The following is a 19,681-nucleotide window of genomic DNA, read 5'->3' as shown; positions in this document are numbered from 1 at the left end:
GAAAAATGCTGACAAACAATTTTATTCTCTATCCGTCATTTCGCATACCACAAAGCCAAACAACTTTCTTTCACCTTTTTTCTTAGCACTTTAACATGCACATTTTTCTTCTATGCTCTGGAGAGAAGTAAATTAACTTGAATTTTTGTGCTAATAACTGTGCTAATAATTACAGTGGTAAAGAGCACAGGCTATGGAAGTATATTGACTGAATAAAGAATCTCGACTCTGTCACTTAATAGTTATGTAAACTTGGGCAAGTCACTAACTTCTCTGTACCTTCGTTTCTGCACAGAAAATGAGAGAAAAGATCTACCTTATGGAGTTGCTGTAAAATATTTAGAACAATGCCTGCACACAGTAAGTATCCAACAAATGTGAGCTGTAATTTTTAATATTAACTGAGACAGATTGTTTCACACTCTATTTAATACACTGTTCAAAATAAATCAAGAAGTGCTACTATCAACATATCACTATGCAAACTAAACTGACTTTGCTGATGGTGCTCTCCAAATTATCACTGTAATTGTGATATTTATGAACTCAACAATGAACTCTAGTGAAGAAATCCTATTAGATATTAATAAACTAGTTTTATCAATTGATTTCAGAATAGCTATAGTAAAATGAATTTCTCTTTTAAGACAAGTATGTTACTTGGTCTTTTGAAAATTCTGAGGTAAGGAATAGGGTGCAAGAGATATATGTTTAAATTATACTAAAATACTTTAGTATAATTATTGAAAAGTGTGTGTGTGTGTGTTCACAGAAATAAAAGCTGATACTTCACTCATTTTCTAGTGTTAATAAATGACAGGTTAATCAGTTTAATCAAGGGGTAAAACAAGACACTGAATAGAAAACATGGGAATGTACACTTTATGAGAGGAGAAACTCTTGTCTGTCCATTATATCCCAGAGCCTAGAACAGTTCCTCACAGGTAATAGGCTTAATAAATATGCATTGAATGAATTGTCCTCTTAGTGATCAATGTGTACCTCCATCAAAATGCTATGAATTCAGTATCTCTGAAACTTAAACACATAAAAGCTTTAGGTGATGTTAGTTACACTGTTAACCAGGTTATGTTAGCTTTTCTATTCACTTTTCCTATGACTGCCATATTGGATAAACCCATAGGCCACAAACGTTTATTTTTAATAAATTAATTAAAAGAAACTTTTCTAAGAAATTAAGGGTTTTTTTGGACAAATCTTTATTTTTCTGTATTTACTAACCTTGGTTCATTATTAGGAAATTTAGGCCACAGATTTGTATATCTTAAATACTACTAACTAAAACAATAAATGTCTAAAACTAAGTTAACAAACTGAGAACTATGGTTCTAGACTTCCAAAACAATTAGCAGTGATATAGGTTCTTCAAAATGTGTATTGATCATAGGCAAATATGGATACTATAGATGTGAGCTATAACTGTGAATTGAATAATATGAACTAAATATTGTTTAGCTCACATTAACACAAAATTTTGTAGTTTTTTTTTTTTGAACATACTGACTGCCAACAATTTAACAGTGGCTTACTTAACTTAACATAATCATTTTATGCTGTTCATTTACCTAAAATAAAGTTATAGGTTCTACATTAAATCATTTTTGAAGCAAGGTGATGAATAAATAAACAAGCCAAACTTTCAGTTCCAAACTACTTACCAGGGTTGCTATCGTTGGTGCTCAGTATAGCATCTGTGTCATTAATGTGATGAATAAAGTCTAAAAATTAAGGGGAAAATATAGTTTAATACTGAATGAAAGATGCTAAATCAATCACCCTCTAAAGTCTTTTACCTATAAAAATCTTTTAAGATCTACTGTGTGGTAATATTACCTAGTACACTGAACAAAGGCTACTTCACTGTTAACATAGCTTTACCTTCTTCAGCTTTCTCTACTTACAGGAACAATGTCATTGGTGTCACAGTCCCACTGTGTTTTACATGACTGAAGATTTTTTAAAAAAACTACTCACAAGGCTGAATTTAGTTAAAAGCCCTGGAATAAAGACAGTGTGCACAATTTTTTACCTATACGGACACTAATTTATATAAGTATAGTTACATCTTATATAATAAAGTTCTAAAGTCTGCAAAAGAGGTAAAGCCAAGTACTCATAACAGCTGAGTTTATCTGGAAAATCACTTAAAATTTTTACAAAGTATAGGACGTGCTATTATAAACTGAAGGCTATATAGTAATTATTGCTCACAAGCACCATTAAGTAATACTAAAAGAAGTAGCAAAACAAAAAGCTATTGCAGATACCTGAGCATTCATGTCATTCTACAGTGAATGAGAGAATGGGTAAAGAATATGTTTTTACTTGCCTGAGGGAATTTACTTTATTCTGTTTGATGTTAACCTTTTATAACCTTAGTAAGCATTAATAAAAGTAATGTAAAACTTAAAAATAGGATGGTAAAAAATGCTGGAGTAAGTTAAATATGTGAATTATTCATCTCCATTGTACATTAAATATGTGAATTATATTGTAAGTTATATAAAAGTAAGTTAAATATAAGAATTATTCATCTCCATTGTAAAGTAAGTTAAATATGTGAATTATTCATCTCCATTGTACACCTCTCAAGACAGAATGAAAGAAGTAGTCTAGTGCTCTAGGTTTTTACAGTTATCTCCAGGGCTTATTAGTGATTTAAGATCGGAAGTTATGAATCTTTAAGGAATTCCTGGTGCCAAAGACTTACATAACGCTAGTAAAACCTTGATACCAAGTATACTGGGCTGAACAGTATTCTCCCCAAATCCATGTCCATCAGGAAACTTAGAATGTGACCATACTTGAAAACAGACTCTATGTAGAGATAATCAAGTTAACATTAGGTTATACTGGATTAGGATAGGCCCTAAATTTAGTGACTGGTGTCTTTAGTAAGAACAGGAAATTTTGGACACAGAGACACTGAGGGGAGATGGCCATGTGAAGGCAGAAGCCGAAATTGGAGTGATACACCTACAACTCAAGGAATACCAAAGACTGCCAGCAGTCGATCATCAGAAACTAGAAAGAGGCAAGAAAGCCTTCTTCCCTAAAGGCTTCAGAGGGAGCAGAGAGCCCTACAGGTATTTTGATTTTGGACTTCTAGTTTCCAGGACTGTGGGAGAGAACAAATTTCTCTTGTTTAAAGCCAAACAGTTTATGGTAATTTGTTATAGCAGCCCTAATACATCAAGGCTCAATGAGGACAGTATGAGAAAGAAAAAATCTACGCCACTATCTCTTATGAAGAGACACAAAAGTTCTAAATAAAACATTACTCCTACTCCTCCCAAAAGTAAACTGAATCCAGTAAGAAAATTTAAAATATACATCATGACTTACAAACTAATTTAAGTTTGTCCCAGAATATAAGTATGATTTAAATATTATAAAATGTATTCACTTAATTCTCCATATTAACAATTTAAAGGAGAAAAGCTTTACAATCATTTCAAGAGATGTAGATTAAATATTTAATAAAATCCAGCACACATTAATAAAAATGCTTAAGAAAAAAATAGGCTAGAACATCTCTGAATTCCTAAAGGATACAACCCTTTGATCCTACAACTAATGCAATATGTAATGGTGAAACATTAGAAAGATTTGCTCAGGAACAATATAAGGATGTCTACCAGCACTGCATCCATGCAACTTTACAGTTTAAAAAAAGATAAATATATCTATATGTGTATATAAGTAAACATATATACATGTGTGTGCATGTGCCTGTGTGTATATATGTATGTATGTACACATTAAATATAAATGTATGCATATAGATATGAATCATTCAAAAAATAATAACTAGAGAGGAAGAACTTTTCACTATTCATGGATGACATAACTACCTAAATAGAAAATCGAAAGTGAATCTACAAAATTATAAGCAATAAGAGTTCAACACACTGACTAGATTCAAGATAAATATTAAAAAATTAGGTTCTTTTATTATAACAGCAAAAAATAATCTGAATTTTTTATAATTAAAAACTATATCACGAGAAGAAAGAAAAACTACAAATCTGCAGCCTGTGGAAGGAAAACCACATTCACAGAAAGATAGACAAACGAAAAGGCAGAGGACTATGTACCAGATGAAGGAACAAGAAAAACCCTCAGAAAAACAACTAAATGAAATGTAGATAGGCAACCTTCCAGAAAAAGAATTCAGAATAATGATAGTGAAGATGATGCAGGAGCTTGGAAAAAGAATGGAGGCAAAGATTGAGAAGATGCAAGAAATGTGCAACAAAGACCTAGAAGAACTGAAGAACAAACACCTAGAAGAATTAAAGAACAAACAGAGATGAACAATACAATAATTGAAATTAAAAATAAACTAGAAGGAATCAATATCAGAATAACTGAGGCAGAAGAATGGACAAGTGACCTGGAAGAGAGAATGGTGGAATTCACTGCCGCAGAAGAGAATAAAGAAAAAATAATGAAAAGAAATGAAGACAGCCTAAGAAATCTCTGGACAACATTAAACACAACAACATTCATATTATAGGGGTCCCAGAAGAAGAAGAAAGAGAGAAAGGACCCGATAAAATATTTGAAGAGATTACAGTCGAAAACTTCCCTAACATGGGAAAGGAAATAGCCCCCAAGTCCAGGAAGTTCAGAGAGTCCCAGACAGGATAACCCCAAGGAGAAACACGCCAAGACACATAGTAATCAAATTGACAAAAATTAAAGACCAAGAAAAATTATTAAAAGCAACTAGGGAAAAATGACAAATAACATACAAGGGAACTCCCATAACATTAACAGCTGATTTCTCAGTAGAAACTCTACCAGCTAGAATGGAGTGGCACATTGTATTTAAAGTGATGAAAGGGAAGAACCTACAACCAAGATTACTCTACCCAGCAAGGATCTCATTCAGATTGACAGAGAAATCAAAAGCTTTACAGACAAGCAGAAGCTAATTCAGCACCACAAAATCAACTCTCCAACAAATGCTAAAGGAACTTCTCTAAGTGGGAAACACAAGACAAGACAGGGACCTACAAAAACAAACCCAAAACAATCGAGAAAATGGTAATAGGAACATACATATTTGATAATTACTTTAAATGTGACTGGATTAAATGCTCCAACCAAAAACACAGGCTCGGTGAATGGATAAAAAAATAAGACCCATATATATGGTATCTACAAGAGACCCACTTCAGACCTAGGGACACATACAGACTGAAAGTGAGGGGATGCAAAAAGATATTCCATGCAAATGGAAATCAAAAGAAAGCTGGAGTAGCAATACTCATATTAGAAAAAATAGACTTTAAAATAAAGAATATTGGGCTTCCCTGGTGGCGCAGTGGTTGAGAGTCCGCCTGCCAATGGAGGGGACACAGGTTCGTGACCCGGTCCGGGAAAATCCCACATGCCGTGGAGTGGCTAGGCCCGTGAGCCATGGCCGCTGAGCCTGCACATCCGGAGCCTGTGCTCTGCAATGGAAGAGGCCACAACAGTGAGAGGCCCGCATACCGCAAAAATAAAATAAAATAAAATAAAGAATGTTACAAGAGACAAGGAAGGACACTACATAATGATCAAGGAATCAATCCAAGAAGAAGATATAACAATTATAAATATATATGCAACCAACAGAGGAGGACCTCAATACATAAGGCAAATGCTAACAGCTATAAAAGATGAAATCGACAGCAACACAATCATAGCGCGGGACTTTAACACCTCACTTACACTAATGGACAGATCATCCAGACAGAAAATTAATAAGGAAACACAAGCTTTAAATGACACAGTAGGCCACATAGATTTAATTGACATTTATAATACATTCCATCCGAAAACAGCAGATTACACTTTGTTCTCAAGTGCACACAGAACACTCTCCAGGATAGATCACATCTTGGGTCACAGATCAAGCCTCAGTAAATTTAAGAAAATTGAAATCACATCAAGCATCTTTTCCGACCACAACGTTGTGAGATTAGAAATAAATTACAGGGAAAAAAAAACGTAAAAAACACAAACAGGACGTCCCTGGTGGTGCAGTGGTTAACAATCCGTCTGGCAATGCAGGAGACACGGGTTCAAGCCCTGGTCTGGGAAGATTCCACATGCCGCGGAGCAACTAACCTGTGAGCCACAACTACTGAGCCTGCGCTCTAGAGCCCATGAGCCACAACTACTGAGCCTCTGTGCCACAACTACTGAGTCTGCGCTCTAGAGCACATGCTATGCGACAAGAGAAGCCACCACAATAAGAAGCCTGTGCACCACAATGAAGAGCAGTCCCTGCTCTCCGGAACTAGAGAAAGCCTGCACACAGCAACAAAGACCTAATGCTGCCAAAAATAAATAAAGTAAATAAATTAAAAAGAAAACACACAAACACATGGAGGCTGACCAATATGTTACTAAAAAACCAAGAGATCACTAAAGAAACCAAAGAGAAAATCAAAAAATACCTAGAGACAAATGACAATGAAAACACGATGGCCCAAAAACCTATGGGATACAGCAAAAGCAGTTCTAAGAGGGAAGTTTATAGCACTACAATCCTACCTCAAGAAGCAACAAAAATCTCAAATAAACAATCTAACCTTACACCTTAAAGAACCAGAGAAAGAAGAACAAACAAAATCCAAAATCAGTAGAAGAAATCATAAAGATCTGAGCAGAAACAAATGAAATAGAAACAAAGAAAACAATAGCAAAGATAAATAAAACTAAAAGCTGGTTCTTTGAGAAGATAAACAAAATTGATAAACCTTTAGCCAGATTCATCAAGAAAAAGAGGGGAAAAAAAAAGAAAGAGGGAGGACTCAAATCAATAAAACTAGAAATGAAAACAGAAGTTACAACATACACCACAGAAATACAAAGCATCATAAGAGACTACTACAAACAACTCCATGCCAATAAAATGGACAACCTGGAAGAAATGGACAAATTCTTAGAAAAGTATAACCTTCCAAGACTGAACCAGGAAGAAATAGAAATATGAACAGACCAAGCACAAGTAATGAAATTGGAACTGTGATTAAAAATCTTGCAATAAGAGGGAAGAGATATGGGAACATATGTATATGTATAACTGATTCACTTTGTTATAAAGCAGAAACTAACACACCACTGTAAAGCAATTATACCACAATAAAGATGTAAAAAAAAAAAAAACTGAAACAAACAAAACTCCAGGACCATATGGCTTCACAGATGAATTCTATCAAACATTTAGAGAAGAGCTAACGCCCATCCTTCTCAAACTCGTCCAAAAAATTGCAGAGGACGGAACACTCCCAAACTCACTCTACGAGGCCACCATCACTCTGATACCAAAAGCAGACAGAGATACTACAAAAAAAGAAAATTACAGACCAATATCACTGATGAATATAGATGCAAAAATCCTCAACAAAATGCTAGCAAACAGAATCCAACAACACATTAAAAGGATCATACACCATGATCAAGTGGGATTTATCCCAGGGATGGAAGGATTCTTCAGTATATGCAAATTAATCAATGTGATACACCATATTAACAAATTGAAGAATAAAAACCATATGATCATCTCATACATGCAGAAAAAGCTTCTGACAAAATTCAACACCCATTTATGATAAAAACTCTCCAGAAAGTGGGCATAGAGGGAACCTACCTCAACATAATAAAGGCCGTATACGACAAACCCACAGCAAACATCATCCTCAATGGTGAAAAACTGAAAGCATTTCCTCTAAGATCAGGAACAAGACAAGGTTGTCCACTCTCACCACTATTATTCAACATAGTTTTGGATGTCCTAGCCATGATAATCAGAGAAGAAAAAGAAATAAAAGGAATACAAATCGGAAAAGAAGAAGTAAAACTGTCACTGTTTGCAGATGACATGATACTATACGTAGAGAATCCTAAAGATGCCACCAGAAAACTGCTAGAGCTAATCAATGAATTTGGTAAAGTTGCAGGATACAAAATTAAGGCACAGAAATCTCTTGCATTCCTATACACTAATGATGAAAAATCTGAAAGAGAAATTAAGGAAACACTCCCATTTACCATTGCAACAAAAATAATAAAATACCTAGGAATAAACCTACCTAATGAGACAAAAGACCTATATGCAGAAAACTAAAAGACACTGATGAAAGAAATTAAAGATGATACAAACAGATGGAGAGATATACCATGTTCTTGGATTGGAAGAATCAACATTGTGAAAATGACTATACTACCCAAAGCAATCTACAGATTCAATGCAATACCTATCAAATTACCAATGGCATTTTTCACAGAGCTAGAACAAAAAATTTCACAATTTGTATGGAAACACAAAAGACCCCGAATAGCCAAAGCAATCTTGAGAATATAAAACGGAGCTGGAGGAATCAGGCTGCCTGACTTCAGACTATACTACAAAGCTACAGTAATCAAGGTAGTATGGTACTGGCACAAAAACAGAACGATAGATCAATGGAACAGGACAGAAAGCCCAGAGATAAACCCACGGACATATGGTCACCTTATCTTTGATAAAGGAGGCAGGAATGTACAGTGGAGAAAGGACTGCCTCTTCAATAAGTGGTGCTGGGAAAACTGGACAGGGACATGTAAAAGTATGAGATTAGATCACTCCCTAACACCATACACAAAAATAAACTCAAAATGGATTAAAGACCTAAATGTAAGGCCAGACACTATAAATCTCTTAGAAGAAAACATAGGCACAACACTCTTTGACATATATCACAGCAAGATCCTTTAGACCCACCTCCTAGAGAAATGGAAATAAAAACAAAAATAAACAAATGGGACCTAATGAAACTTAAAAGCTTTTGCAGAGCAAAGGAAACCATAAACAAGATGGAGACAACCCTCATAATGGGAGAAAATATTTGCAAATGAAGCAAGTGACAAAGGATTAATCTCCAAAATTTACAAGCAGCTCAATATCAAAAAATCAAACAACCCAATCCAAAAATGGGCAGAAGACCTAAAGAGACATTTCTCCAAAGAAGATATGCAGATATGCAGTTTGTTGGAAACAACAAACACATGAAAGCATGCTCAACATCACTAATCATTAGAGAACTGCACATCAAAACTACAGTGAGATACTACCTCACACCAGTCAGAATGGCCATCATCAAGAAATCTACAAACAATAAATACTGGAGAGGGGGTGGAGAAAGGGGAACCTTCTTGCACTGCTGGTGGGAATGTAAATTGATACAGCCACTATAGAGAACAGTAAAACTAAAAATAGAACTACCATACAACCCAGAATCCCACTACTGGGCATATACCCTGAGAAAACCGTAATTCAAAAAGAGTCATGTACCACAATGTTCACTGCAGGTCTATTTACAATGGCCAAGATATGGAAGCAACCTAAGTGTCCACTGACAGTTGAATGGATAAAGAAGATGTGGTACATATATACAATGGAGTATTACTCAGCCATAAAAAGAAACGAAATTGAGTTATTTGTAGTGAGGTGGATGGATCTAGAGTCTGTTATACGAGTGAAGTAAGTCAGAAAGAGAAAAATAAATACCGTATGCTAACACATATACATGGAATCTAAAAACAACAAAAAATGGTTATGTAGAACCTAGGGGCAGGACAGGAATAAAGACACAGGTGTAGAGAATGGACTTGAGGACATAGGGAGGGGGAAGGGTAAGCTGGGACGAAGTGAGAGACTGGCATGGACTTATATACACTACTAAGTGTAAAACAGACAGCTAGTGGGAAGCCGACACATAGCTTAGGGAGATCAGTTTGGTGCTTTGTGACCACCTAGAGGGATGGGATAGAGAGGGTGGGAGGGAGATGCAAGAGGGAGGAGATATGGGGATATATGTATATGTATAGCTGATTCACTTTGTTATACAGCAGAAACTAACATACCATTGTAAAGCAATTATACTCCAATAAAAATGTTAAAAAAAAGATCCAATGCAGCCATAAATAAATAAACAAACAAACAAACAATATTTTTTAAGAAGGAAAGAAAACAGGTGAGGGAAACATGAAGGTTCCTTGTGTTGTTCCATTTAATTTGTACATGTTTGAAATTTTCTATAATAAAAAGTATGTGTATTTGAATATTAAACTAAAACTGCTTTACCAAAGAAAAAATATTTTAGGGTCTTGAGAATAAAATAAGTCTAAAAATAAGATATGTAAGACCTTTATCAATAAAAATTTAAAAGATATTTAAAAAAACCTAAATAAATGGAGAACTATTCCATGCCATGATCATGGACAGTAAGACTCAGTATCCTAATGATATTATTCTGTCCACATTTATAAATCCAATGCAATGCCAATCAAATTCTAAAGTCAGTACCCTAATGACATCAATTATGGTAGTGGTGATACATTAAGGTACACTGACTGATAAATTCAATACAATTTCAATCAAATTCTGATTGGAATTTTTTGTGGAATTTGAAAGTTGATTCTAAAATGTATGTGGAAGAGTTGTGGACCATAATGAAAAAGGCTGAGTAATTTTAAAGTAAAAGAAAAACTTCCAAACCACAGAGCCACCATAGACAAAGTGAAGATAAGTCACTAACTGGAAGATATTTGCATACATTAATGAATAAATATTAGTATCCAAACTTTACAAAGAGTTCCTATAAATAAATAAGAAAAAGACCAACAATCCAAAAGGAAAATGGGCAAAGGATATAACAAGCTATATAATGTCCAATTAAGAAAAGATGTCTGGGGGCTTCCCTGGTGGTGCAGTGGTTGACAGTCCACCTGCCGATGCAGGAGACACGGGTTCCTGACCCGGCCCGGGAAGATCCCACATGCCGCGGAGCAGCTGGGCCCATGAGCCATGGCCGCTGAGCCTGCGCCTCCGGAGCCTGTGCTCCGCGATGGGAGAGGCCACAACAGCAAAAAAAAAAAAAAAAAAAAAAAAAAAGGTGTCTGGGATCATTCCTTATGAGGAGAAATGCAAATTAAACCATATCCCCACTGGCAAAATTTAAGTCTGATAATATCAAGTGAGGATGAGGATGTGGAACTGGGGGAAGTTTCATAAACTGTTGGCAGGAGTATAACTGGTATAAGAATGATAAAGAACAATCCCGTAATTTCTAGTGAAGTTGAAAATGTGAATATTCTAAGTTCCAGCAATTTGTCTTATAGGTACATAGTTTGAAGAAACTCTCCCACATATACACAAGGAGACAAACAATGATGTTTAACAAAATCTTGTCTGTAACAGGAAAGTACATAACTGAAAACAAATTAAATAACAAGAGAATGGATAAAGAAGTCATGGTACATTCATATTATGGAATAAAACAGTTAAATTGAACTAGAACAATGTATTATTGAAGATGATTACAGAAAAAAGCAAGTTGCAATAGCATTTATACAGATTAAAAACATGCAAAATAATACGGTATGTTGCTTATATATTTATATAGTAAGATAACAAAAACATGTAGGTACCACTATTTTGTACTAAAATTAGGGAAGAAGGAAAATGAGATTGAGAAGGAGTACACCTGGGGCTACATTTATAGGTCTGTAAGAATAGAGAACTAATGTAAATATGGCAAAATGTTAAGACATGAAAACTCATTTGGTAGGTACAATGGTATTTCTATTACCCTCTGCATTTCCTTGGTAGTTTGAAACATTTCATAATTTCTCATACAATAAAAATGATTGTTAATAAAAAAATTAATTAAAATGCTAATTTTATAGTTTAAAATAAAAATAGAATTTATCTCCCTCACTCACCTGCCTCTCAAAAGCTCTTAGGAAAATTAGCTGTTGTAGTTATTTTAGAACTTATTTTGAAATTTGGTTTTCATGTAAATCTAGATATTAAATATATAGGGCTTATTTAATAATATATTTCCCACATAAATTCCACTATTCTATTGTTTCCTAATTTTAGATCCTAATATTTTGAAAATACATGACTGAAATTTGTTTCTTCAAGACTCTACACATTGAATTCTTTAGCAACAAACACCAAGGAACTTCATAAGTTTTTCTGTTACACTAAAATTTTGTGATAAAAATTGAGCAATGCTTAAAACATCTGTTAGAACTTAGAAATATTTTATGTTAATTAGAGAATTTGAAGGAATATTATTTATTCAAAAATTAATTTTTGGAAATTAACATACGCATTATATTTGAGATCATAACCATAGAAAACAAACTGAATCAAGTATATCTTCTAGAATTACAAATATTACTTTTTACTTTATTAATCCCAAGGCCAGAATTTAAGGTTGAAACGAAAACATTATAGTAGTTATTGTATCTGAAAGTAACTGTGTTAAAGCATACGATATGGATACTTACTAAAAATAAACTTTCCAGTATTAAAAAGAAAATTAGACATAAGCACCCAATACACTATCATTGCTCCAATGAGAGACACCAAGGAGCAAAGGAGACTTGACCACTGCCCAAAGGAGCCAAAATAATATCTGCAGACATCTGGATATTCCCAGGTAGTGGTATCCACTGATGCTAGATAAAATATAAAAGGGAAAGAATAAAATTAAATGTTAATCATATATTCCATATTCATAATTTGTGCTCTCCAAATTAAATCAAAACATTTAGCAAAAGATTATGGGTATTCCACCACGAGGTATTAGACCATATTATGAAATAACAGTAATTAAAACATTATATACAGCAGAAATTAACACAACATTGTAAATCAACTATACTTCAATTAAAAAAAACAAAAACAAAACAAAAAATTATAGAACAAATACATAAAAAGAAATGTAGGTGAATGAAATAGTACAGGTAATCTGAGAAGTAGATTATAGTATCATAAAATTTTATAATTAATAAAAGCAAGTGATAAACCAAGGCTAGAAGAAATCATCAATAAGGGACAGAAGACATTATCCAATATTTGGCATACTTAATAATAACATAGAGGAAAGTTTTGAGTCATACTTCACACCACATGCCAATTTAAATTTCAGATAATGAGGGAAGTGGGGAAGGGCAATAGAGCAGTAGAGGAATAAGAGGTACAAACTATATATTATGTATAAAATAAGCTATAAGGATATATTGTGTAACATGAGGAATATGGCCAATATTTTATAATAACTATAAATGGAATATAAATTTAAAAAATTGTGAATCACTATATTGTACACCTGTAACTTATATAATATTGTACATCAACTATACTTCAATTTAAAAAAATTTGAGACAATTGAGTTAATTTAAAAATTAAATAACAGAAAATTTAGATGACAATGTAAAAATAGCACCTGAAAGGTTATCCTTTTCTATCAACTGAAGAAATAGAAATTACAGTGGAAAAGATAGGCAGATATAAACAAACTAATACAATACAAAAGCCATTCAAATATTGCATAGGAAAGAAATTAACAAAAAATAACAGGTAAAGGGCTAACTGTCTACCTCATATAAAGAATTTAGCATATCTATAAGAGCACCAAGGGACTTGTGGATAAATGGGAAAGGGATATGACTAAATAATACAATTAAGAGAAAATGGACCATTGCTTAGTAGAGACAGAATAAAACAGGAGGCAAAGCCTGGTCTGTTGATTCGTACTTGCTAAGATTCAATGAAATAATGTATGTCTATTTAGGTCCTAAACTAAAACAACCTAAAAAGGTACTTCCCTGATCTAAATTATAGAAATGAGTGGAGGTAACGCGTTGGTACAACTTTGAGAATTCATTACAAAGGACACATTGCTCACATTTTCATACTTACAATTTCTACTTTTAGGAGATTCCAACATTTAGATCTTTTGGTAGGGATAGGTCAAAACAAGTCACCATAAACTGATAAGAATCACAGAATTCTCAATTTAGTTCTAGCAAAGACCTTATTTTTAAAATACAACTTTTAAAATGATTCTTATGAGGAAATTAGCACCAAAGTAAATGCGCTCTGCAAAGAACTAGACTCTCAGAATTTCAAAGGCAGCCACTACATTCATTAACGTATCAGTTCAGTCAAATGCTATGAATTAGAGAAGTAAATCTTTAGGCAGAAAATAGTTAACACATTTCTGAAATGTACACATTAGTGATCTACCTCAACATAAATTCTTAGTACCCATATCACTCATCTGTTTTTACAGTGGCAAGTTCTTACATATGATAGCTCGTGATTTCACCACTCTGTAGCAGCAATAAAGTGTTAAAAGGCCCATCAGCATGATGACACACATTCCAGTAGTAAACCCAGCCTGTTTAAAAAGATAAAAATACAGAACAACATATATCATCATTTTAGAATAAATTCATATATAACCATATTGTTTCCCATAAACAATTATGATTAAAAACCAGACAACTAATGTAAAATTAAATATAATCATCTAGGGACCTCCCTGGTGGCGCAGTGGTTAAGAATCTGCCTGCCAATGCAGGGGACACGGGTTCCATCCCTGGTCCAGGAAGATCCCACATGCTGTGGAGCAACTAAGCCCGTGCGCCACAGCTACTGAGCCTGCACTCTACAGCCCATAAGCCACAACTACTGAAGCCCGCGTGCTGCCACTACTGAAGTCTGTGTGCCTAGAGCCTGTGCTCCACAAGAGAAGCCACCACAAATGAGAAGCCCGCGCACCACAGCGAAGAGTAGCCTCCACTCGCTGCAACTAAAGAAAGCCCGTGTGCGGCAACGAAGACCCAACTCAGCCAAAAAAATAAATAAATAAAATTAAAATAAATAAATATAATCATCTATTTTCTTTAATAAATTTTATGTAGATTTATTAAAACCTCTATTGTAAAACTTAAAATACAAAGAGAAAAAAAATTCTGGCAAAAAGTGTGCTGAAAATTATATTACCTGTTTTATGCCCCAAGGAATACTCAGTATAGATGTTCCCATCATGGTATTCCAAATCATAAAACTGAAAGCAGAGTAATAGCAGTAAAAATATGACGTTTGACTCTTCAAACATTTTAATTAAGATAAAAAATTAAAATAATCAATAATTTTTGTTTACAAAAAGTTTGTTATGCTCCAGAAAGTAGTTTTACTCACATGGTTACTAAACTGGTGTTTTTACCGTATCCTTCAGTGTAACTTTGAAGTTTATAAGCAGAACCCAATGGACTATACACATAGCACTCTTCTGGAGCTGGAACTACATGATCTGGGGCAACCTGGTTAAAAAAAAAAGTACAGAAATGTTAGAACCAGTAAATGTGCAACAGAGGATATTTTCTATACAACAGAGTACCTGACTCTAGACACATTTCCAAATATCATGAACAATTAAATAGTGTGTATATCTGATTAATAAATATAAAAATTATTTTTCAAATATAGTAGAAGATCTAAAGGAGCAAGAGTTTAAATACTATAAGCAATAAACTGTTCATCTCAAATGAGAATGAATTCCTAGAGTATGCAATTGTCAAAATATTCTTCTCTTCATTTTCATGAGATAGGAGGAAGAAGAGCCAGCAAAGACCTAGATTAAGTAATTCTAGATGGAGGAGACTTGGGTCTTAAGTGAGGGAAATTTTAAGAATGAAGTGGTCACCAAACTCCTATGTGAAGGTGGTTTTAGCAAAGAGGCAGGTAGGGAACTCAAACTATAAAGAATTGAGGAGTCAACAGAAGGGAAAGAAAGGAATAATAAATATGGACTATTCTTCTAAATGCTTTGGTACCAGAAGAAAAAGGTGAGCTAAAGTGGCTTAAGGAAAAGGCAAAGCAAGGGTCCTTAAAGACAGAAGATGTAAGCAAAAGGGAAGGAGCCAATAGAGAGAGGTTGAAGACGTACACAGAAAGAACAATTGAAGAGATACACATTTTTATACACATAGCTCCCACCTTACCCTGACACATTTCTTTGTAATTCTACCTCCCTATTTTGGAGGGACAAAAAATACGGTTTCCTGATGGAATTCTGACCATCTCCCTGAGAACTGTCCTTTGAGAATATGTAGTCCTTACACATAATATTAAAGACATAGGAGCTGACTGGTATAAATCAACAATCTTTTATATCAGTACTTACTACGTAAATCTACAACTCTGTGCTAGGTTTAGCATTCAAGTAAAAATAATATACAACCCTTAACTTCAAGAAGTTTAAATTCCAGTTGGAACACATGTGAAACAATTAGAAAACGCTATAAGAATAAAAATTAAGTGTTCAACTCGAACAAGGAATGACAATAATAATGATAACAACAGCAATGGGGACTAGAATAGTTGGGAAACACCTCAAGAAAGTGGAGCATTAGGACTCAGCAAGTAGACAGGATACGAACTAGTGCAAAAAGAAAAAATATCAAATCCCCCCCCCCTTTTTTTTTTTTTTTTTTTGCGGTACGAGGGCCTCTCACTGCTGTGGCCTCTCCCGTTGCGGAGCACGGCTCCGGACGTGCAGGCCCAGCGGCCATGGCTCATGGGCCCAGCCGCTCCGCGGCATGTGGGATCTTCCCGGACCGGGGCACGAACCCGTGTCCCCTGCATCGGCAGGCGGACTCTCAACCACTGCGCCACCAGGGAAGCCCAAATCCTTCTCTCTTTATGCATATGATTGGTGGTGTCTTGTGGGCAAAGAATGTCTTGAATGCCATGCCTGGTGTGGCTTTGGAAACAACTATTTCCTACAGATACAAAAGCATATATGGAAATAGGTCTGCTGCCTTCTCTTTACCCTCGGTCCTCTTGGGTGTGAGTTCTGCTGTCTTCTACTATGGAGTAAAAAGAAAAAATGGGCAGGACCATGTCTGTATCAGGCAGCAGATAAACCATGATATCTAGCAGAGCAAGTTCAGAAAAAGTGAAAATCAAAAGTTATCAGGGATAGGATTAGAAGCTACAGGATAAGAAATTATTAGGAGAGACAGAAAAATTGGAAGATTGGATCCCACACTCTCGTTAGTCGTCTAGGACAGTGCTTTTCAAACTTGAATGTTCTTGTGATTCACACAGAGAATTTGTTAAAATACAGATTTTGATTCAGTAGATCTGGAGCAAGGACTGAGATTCTGACCTTTTAACAAACTCTCAGTGATGCTGATATTGCTGATCTGTGCAGGCCACACTTTTATTAGCAAGCATCTAGATGTCAGCAGCCAAATAATTTACTACCCTTCCCCAATTTAGAGTAAAAATATTAATGTAAGTGGGGAAATTTTCAGAAATAAAAAGGTGTAACTGTGTAAAGACTTGACACCTGTGGTTTCATATTACTCTTCCCTAAAAGGTCTTTCAGGAAAAATAATTTTGGGATTCTCAGAAAATGAGCATGGATGCATACACACAATCATTAAAAATGGTCATAACATATTATTAATTTTAGATCACTGTTTATATACTTTGATTAACTAGACTCATCTCACTGTCAGTTAACAAAAGGGATTCAACTTGGTGTACAATGCTGACTTAATTTCCAGGCAAACAACATATACTCAGACCTAGACTGGCCCAGTTGGTATCTCTGAAGTTTGCTTCCACAAGTACAGTCTCTAGGAGGTCTGAACTAGACCCAGAGATACTGGATTACTTCTACTCCCCAGAAGGCTTAGATAAGTCTGACATGGAACTAAGACTTTATCACAACTATTGATGTAAAGACCTAGGGGAAGAAAAAGTGAAAAAATTGGGGAAAAAAATTATCCCACCCAGAATATTTTGGAAGTCCCTACTATGATTACACAGAAGGAGATCTTAATAATTCACAAGGCTTAAAATGAGATATCTGTGTTCAAGTGACTAGCCCAGTCCTTGCCCCTCAGTAAACATCTAGAGTGTTGAATTCCCTTCTCCCTTTTTATTATTACCTATAAAAAAATCATTATTTTTTTCTCAGAATGCTTCATTTTTCTTTCAACTTCCAAATTTCTGAATATCGGTAATTCTTATAAGAAATGAAATTACTTATATATTTTTGATTCTAAGATAATAACACAGATTTTGTAAGATCAAGAGTCAACAAACCATAGCCCATGGGCCAAATCTAGCCTTCAACCTTATTTTAACAGCCCCTTTGGTAAGGGGCTGTTTAAATGATTATAAAACAAAAGTAGAGAAGAATATGCAACAGTAGGTGGCCCACAAAGCCTAAAATATTTAGCATCTGCTCTTTGACCCTGCTTTTTGATCTATAAAAGGACATTACCAAATAGGAAAATATACATATATATATATATATATGTATATATTTCAGTTTCTCACTCCTGTAGAAAATTTCTAAAAACATTTTTCCCTTGTAGCTTCAAACTTAAAAATTGAATAGACTAACCAGAACTTGTTATTATTTATGTTATTAATCAATGACCTAAACTACTTCAACAGTTTATCCTCCTCAAAGCTTTTAGGATTGTGGATTAGCAGAATTTAATCCAACAAATCTCTAGGCTGTTGTCAATGTAGAGAGATTGTTTCAAATCTCTCTATGCCAGGCTAATAAGAATGAACTAGCCTGAGATGTAAGATGTATTAATTAATATCTTTGACTTTCCATGATGCTGTCCTTGGAATATGGCCAGCAAAAAGTTCAACCACTGGGAGCTGCCGTGGCTTATGTTGTTCAGTTCATTTCAACTTAACCTTAGACAATTAGCAATGCTTTGCCCCTTACCAGTGCCTTGTCTGCAGGAGCAGTGAGCCGGCTGTAGTAATGAATCCTCTTGTTCATTGCAGAGGCATGGTCACTAACCCTCTGAATGACATCATTCACATTGACGATGTTTGTGGGCTCTATATAGAAAGGCCTAGAGAAGGGAATATACACTTGACAAAGAACGTTCAGGCAGAAATTCTGGAAGTCAGCCATTGAAGAAAATAACTACTTGTCCTCCATTAGAAATGGGATGTACCAAGGCAAGGCATTCACTTCTCACTTTTGGTGGGAAAAGAAAATGTCACAAGAGAAGTATTATCCAATCCACAGAATAAAGCTTTTGTTTCATAATGCTATTACTTTAAACACACTTTTTTAAACTTAAGGAATTTTGCAATAGAGGAGACATAACAGAAAGACCTTCAATCAGTTATTAAAAAGAAATATAGCAGCTGGCAGTTTTCAACAATGAAACTCAGACAGACACGGCTTTGAATGTTCTCTCAAAAAGCATCTGGCACTGAATCAGAGAAATTACAGACAAAAATGTTCCTCCAGTTAAAAGTCTCTACTCCTTCTTTACGGGCCAAAGTTACTTCTTATGATAAACACAATTCCTATTTGTTGGTTCATGTACTAAGGATTAGTGATCTCAACCATCTCCCTTATGAAACTTATCCAAAATACTATCAAATAGAACATCAAGACACTAGAGATACTTTGTCTCGTTCTACTTTTCTTAGATTTCAGTAACATACCATTATGTTACTATTTATATGTATGCTTTCTCCTCATAACTATGTCCCAATCAACTGCAGATTCTGGTTTTCAATCATCATTTTCAGTCATTAACCCATTCAGTTCCTTACTGAAACTCCCTCTATTCGCTTTCTTTCCATTAATAAGCTACCCAAAATGGAAAGATCTGGCACAAGCTCATGAAATGACTGCATTCCTCAGATCCCCTGAAGTCACAAATGACACTGTCTCCCAAATTGTATATAATTTGCTATTTCAGATTATACACAGATCCAAATAAGAATGGGAAAAAAAGCCAGGAGGTTTATCACTGG

At 34.7% G+C, this 19,681-nt stretch overlaps 1 protein-coding gene across 4 annotated transcripts in view; it reads right to left on the bottom strand.

Moving 5' to 3' along the window:
- Positions 1–19,681, bottom strand: part of SLC38A9 (solute carrier family 38 member 9) — a 100,767-nt gene that overhangs the window by 37,516 nt on the left and 43,570 nt on the right. For 2 of the 4 annotated variants that reach the window (XR_014294287.1, XM_082623784.1), the window contains exons 3-8: positions 18,627–18,759; positions 15,065–15,186; positions 14,867–14,930; positions 14,165–14,258; positions 12,361–12,531; positions 1,680–1,739 (exon numbers count right to left, since the gene is read on the bottom strand). Coding sequence is in view for 3 of the 4 variants with exons in the window: in XM_082623784.1 (XP_082479910.1) it covers positions 1,680–1,739; positions 12,361–12,531; positions 14,165–14,258; positions 14,867–14,930; positions 15,065–15,186; positions 18,627–18,759 (644 nt within the window). In the remaining variant the exon portion in view is untranslated. The remainder of the gene's footprint in view (positions 1–1,679; positions 1,740–12,360; positions 12,532–14,164; positions 14,259–14,866; positions 14,931–15,064; positions 15,187–18,626; positions 18,760–19,681) is intronic. The other 2 variants (XM_082623786.1, XM_082623785.1) reach the window with 2 other exon arrangements.

This window comes from Mesoplodon mirus (assembly GCF_964341445.2).
Source record: "Mesoplodon mirus genome assembly, chromosome: 5".
Lineage (NCBI taxonomy): Eukaryota > Metazoa > Chordata > Mammalia > Artiodactyla > Ziphiidae > Mesoplodon > Mesoplodon mirus.
This window is presented reverse-complemented; position numbering and strand designations above follow the sequence as displayed.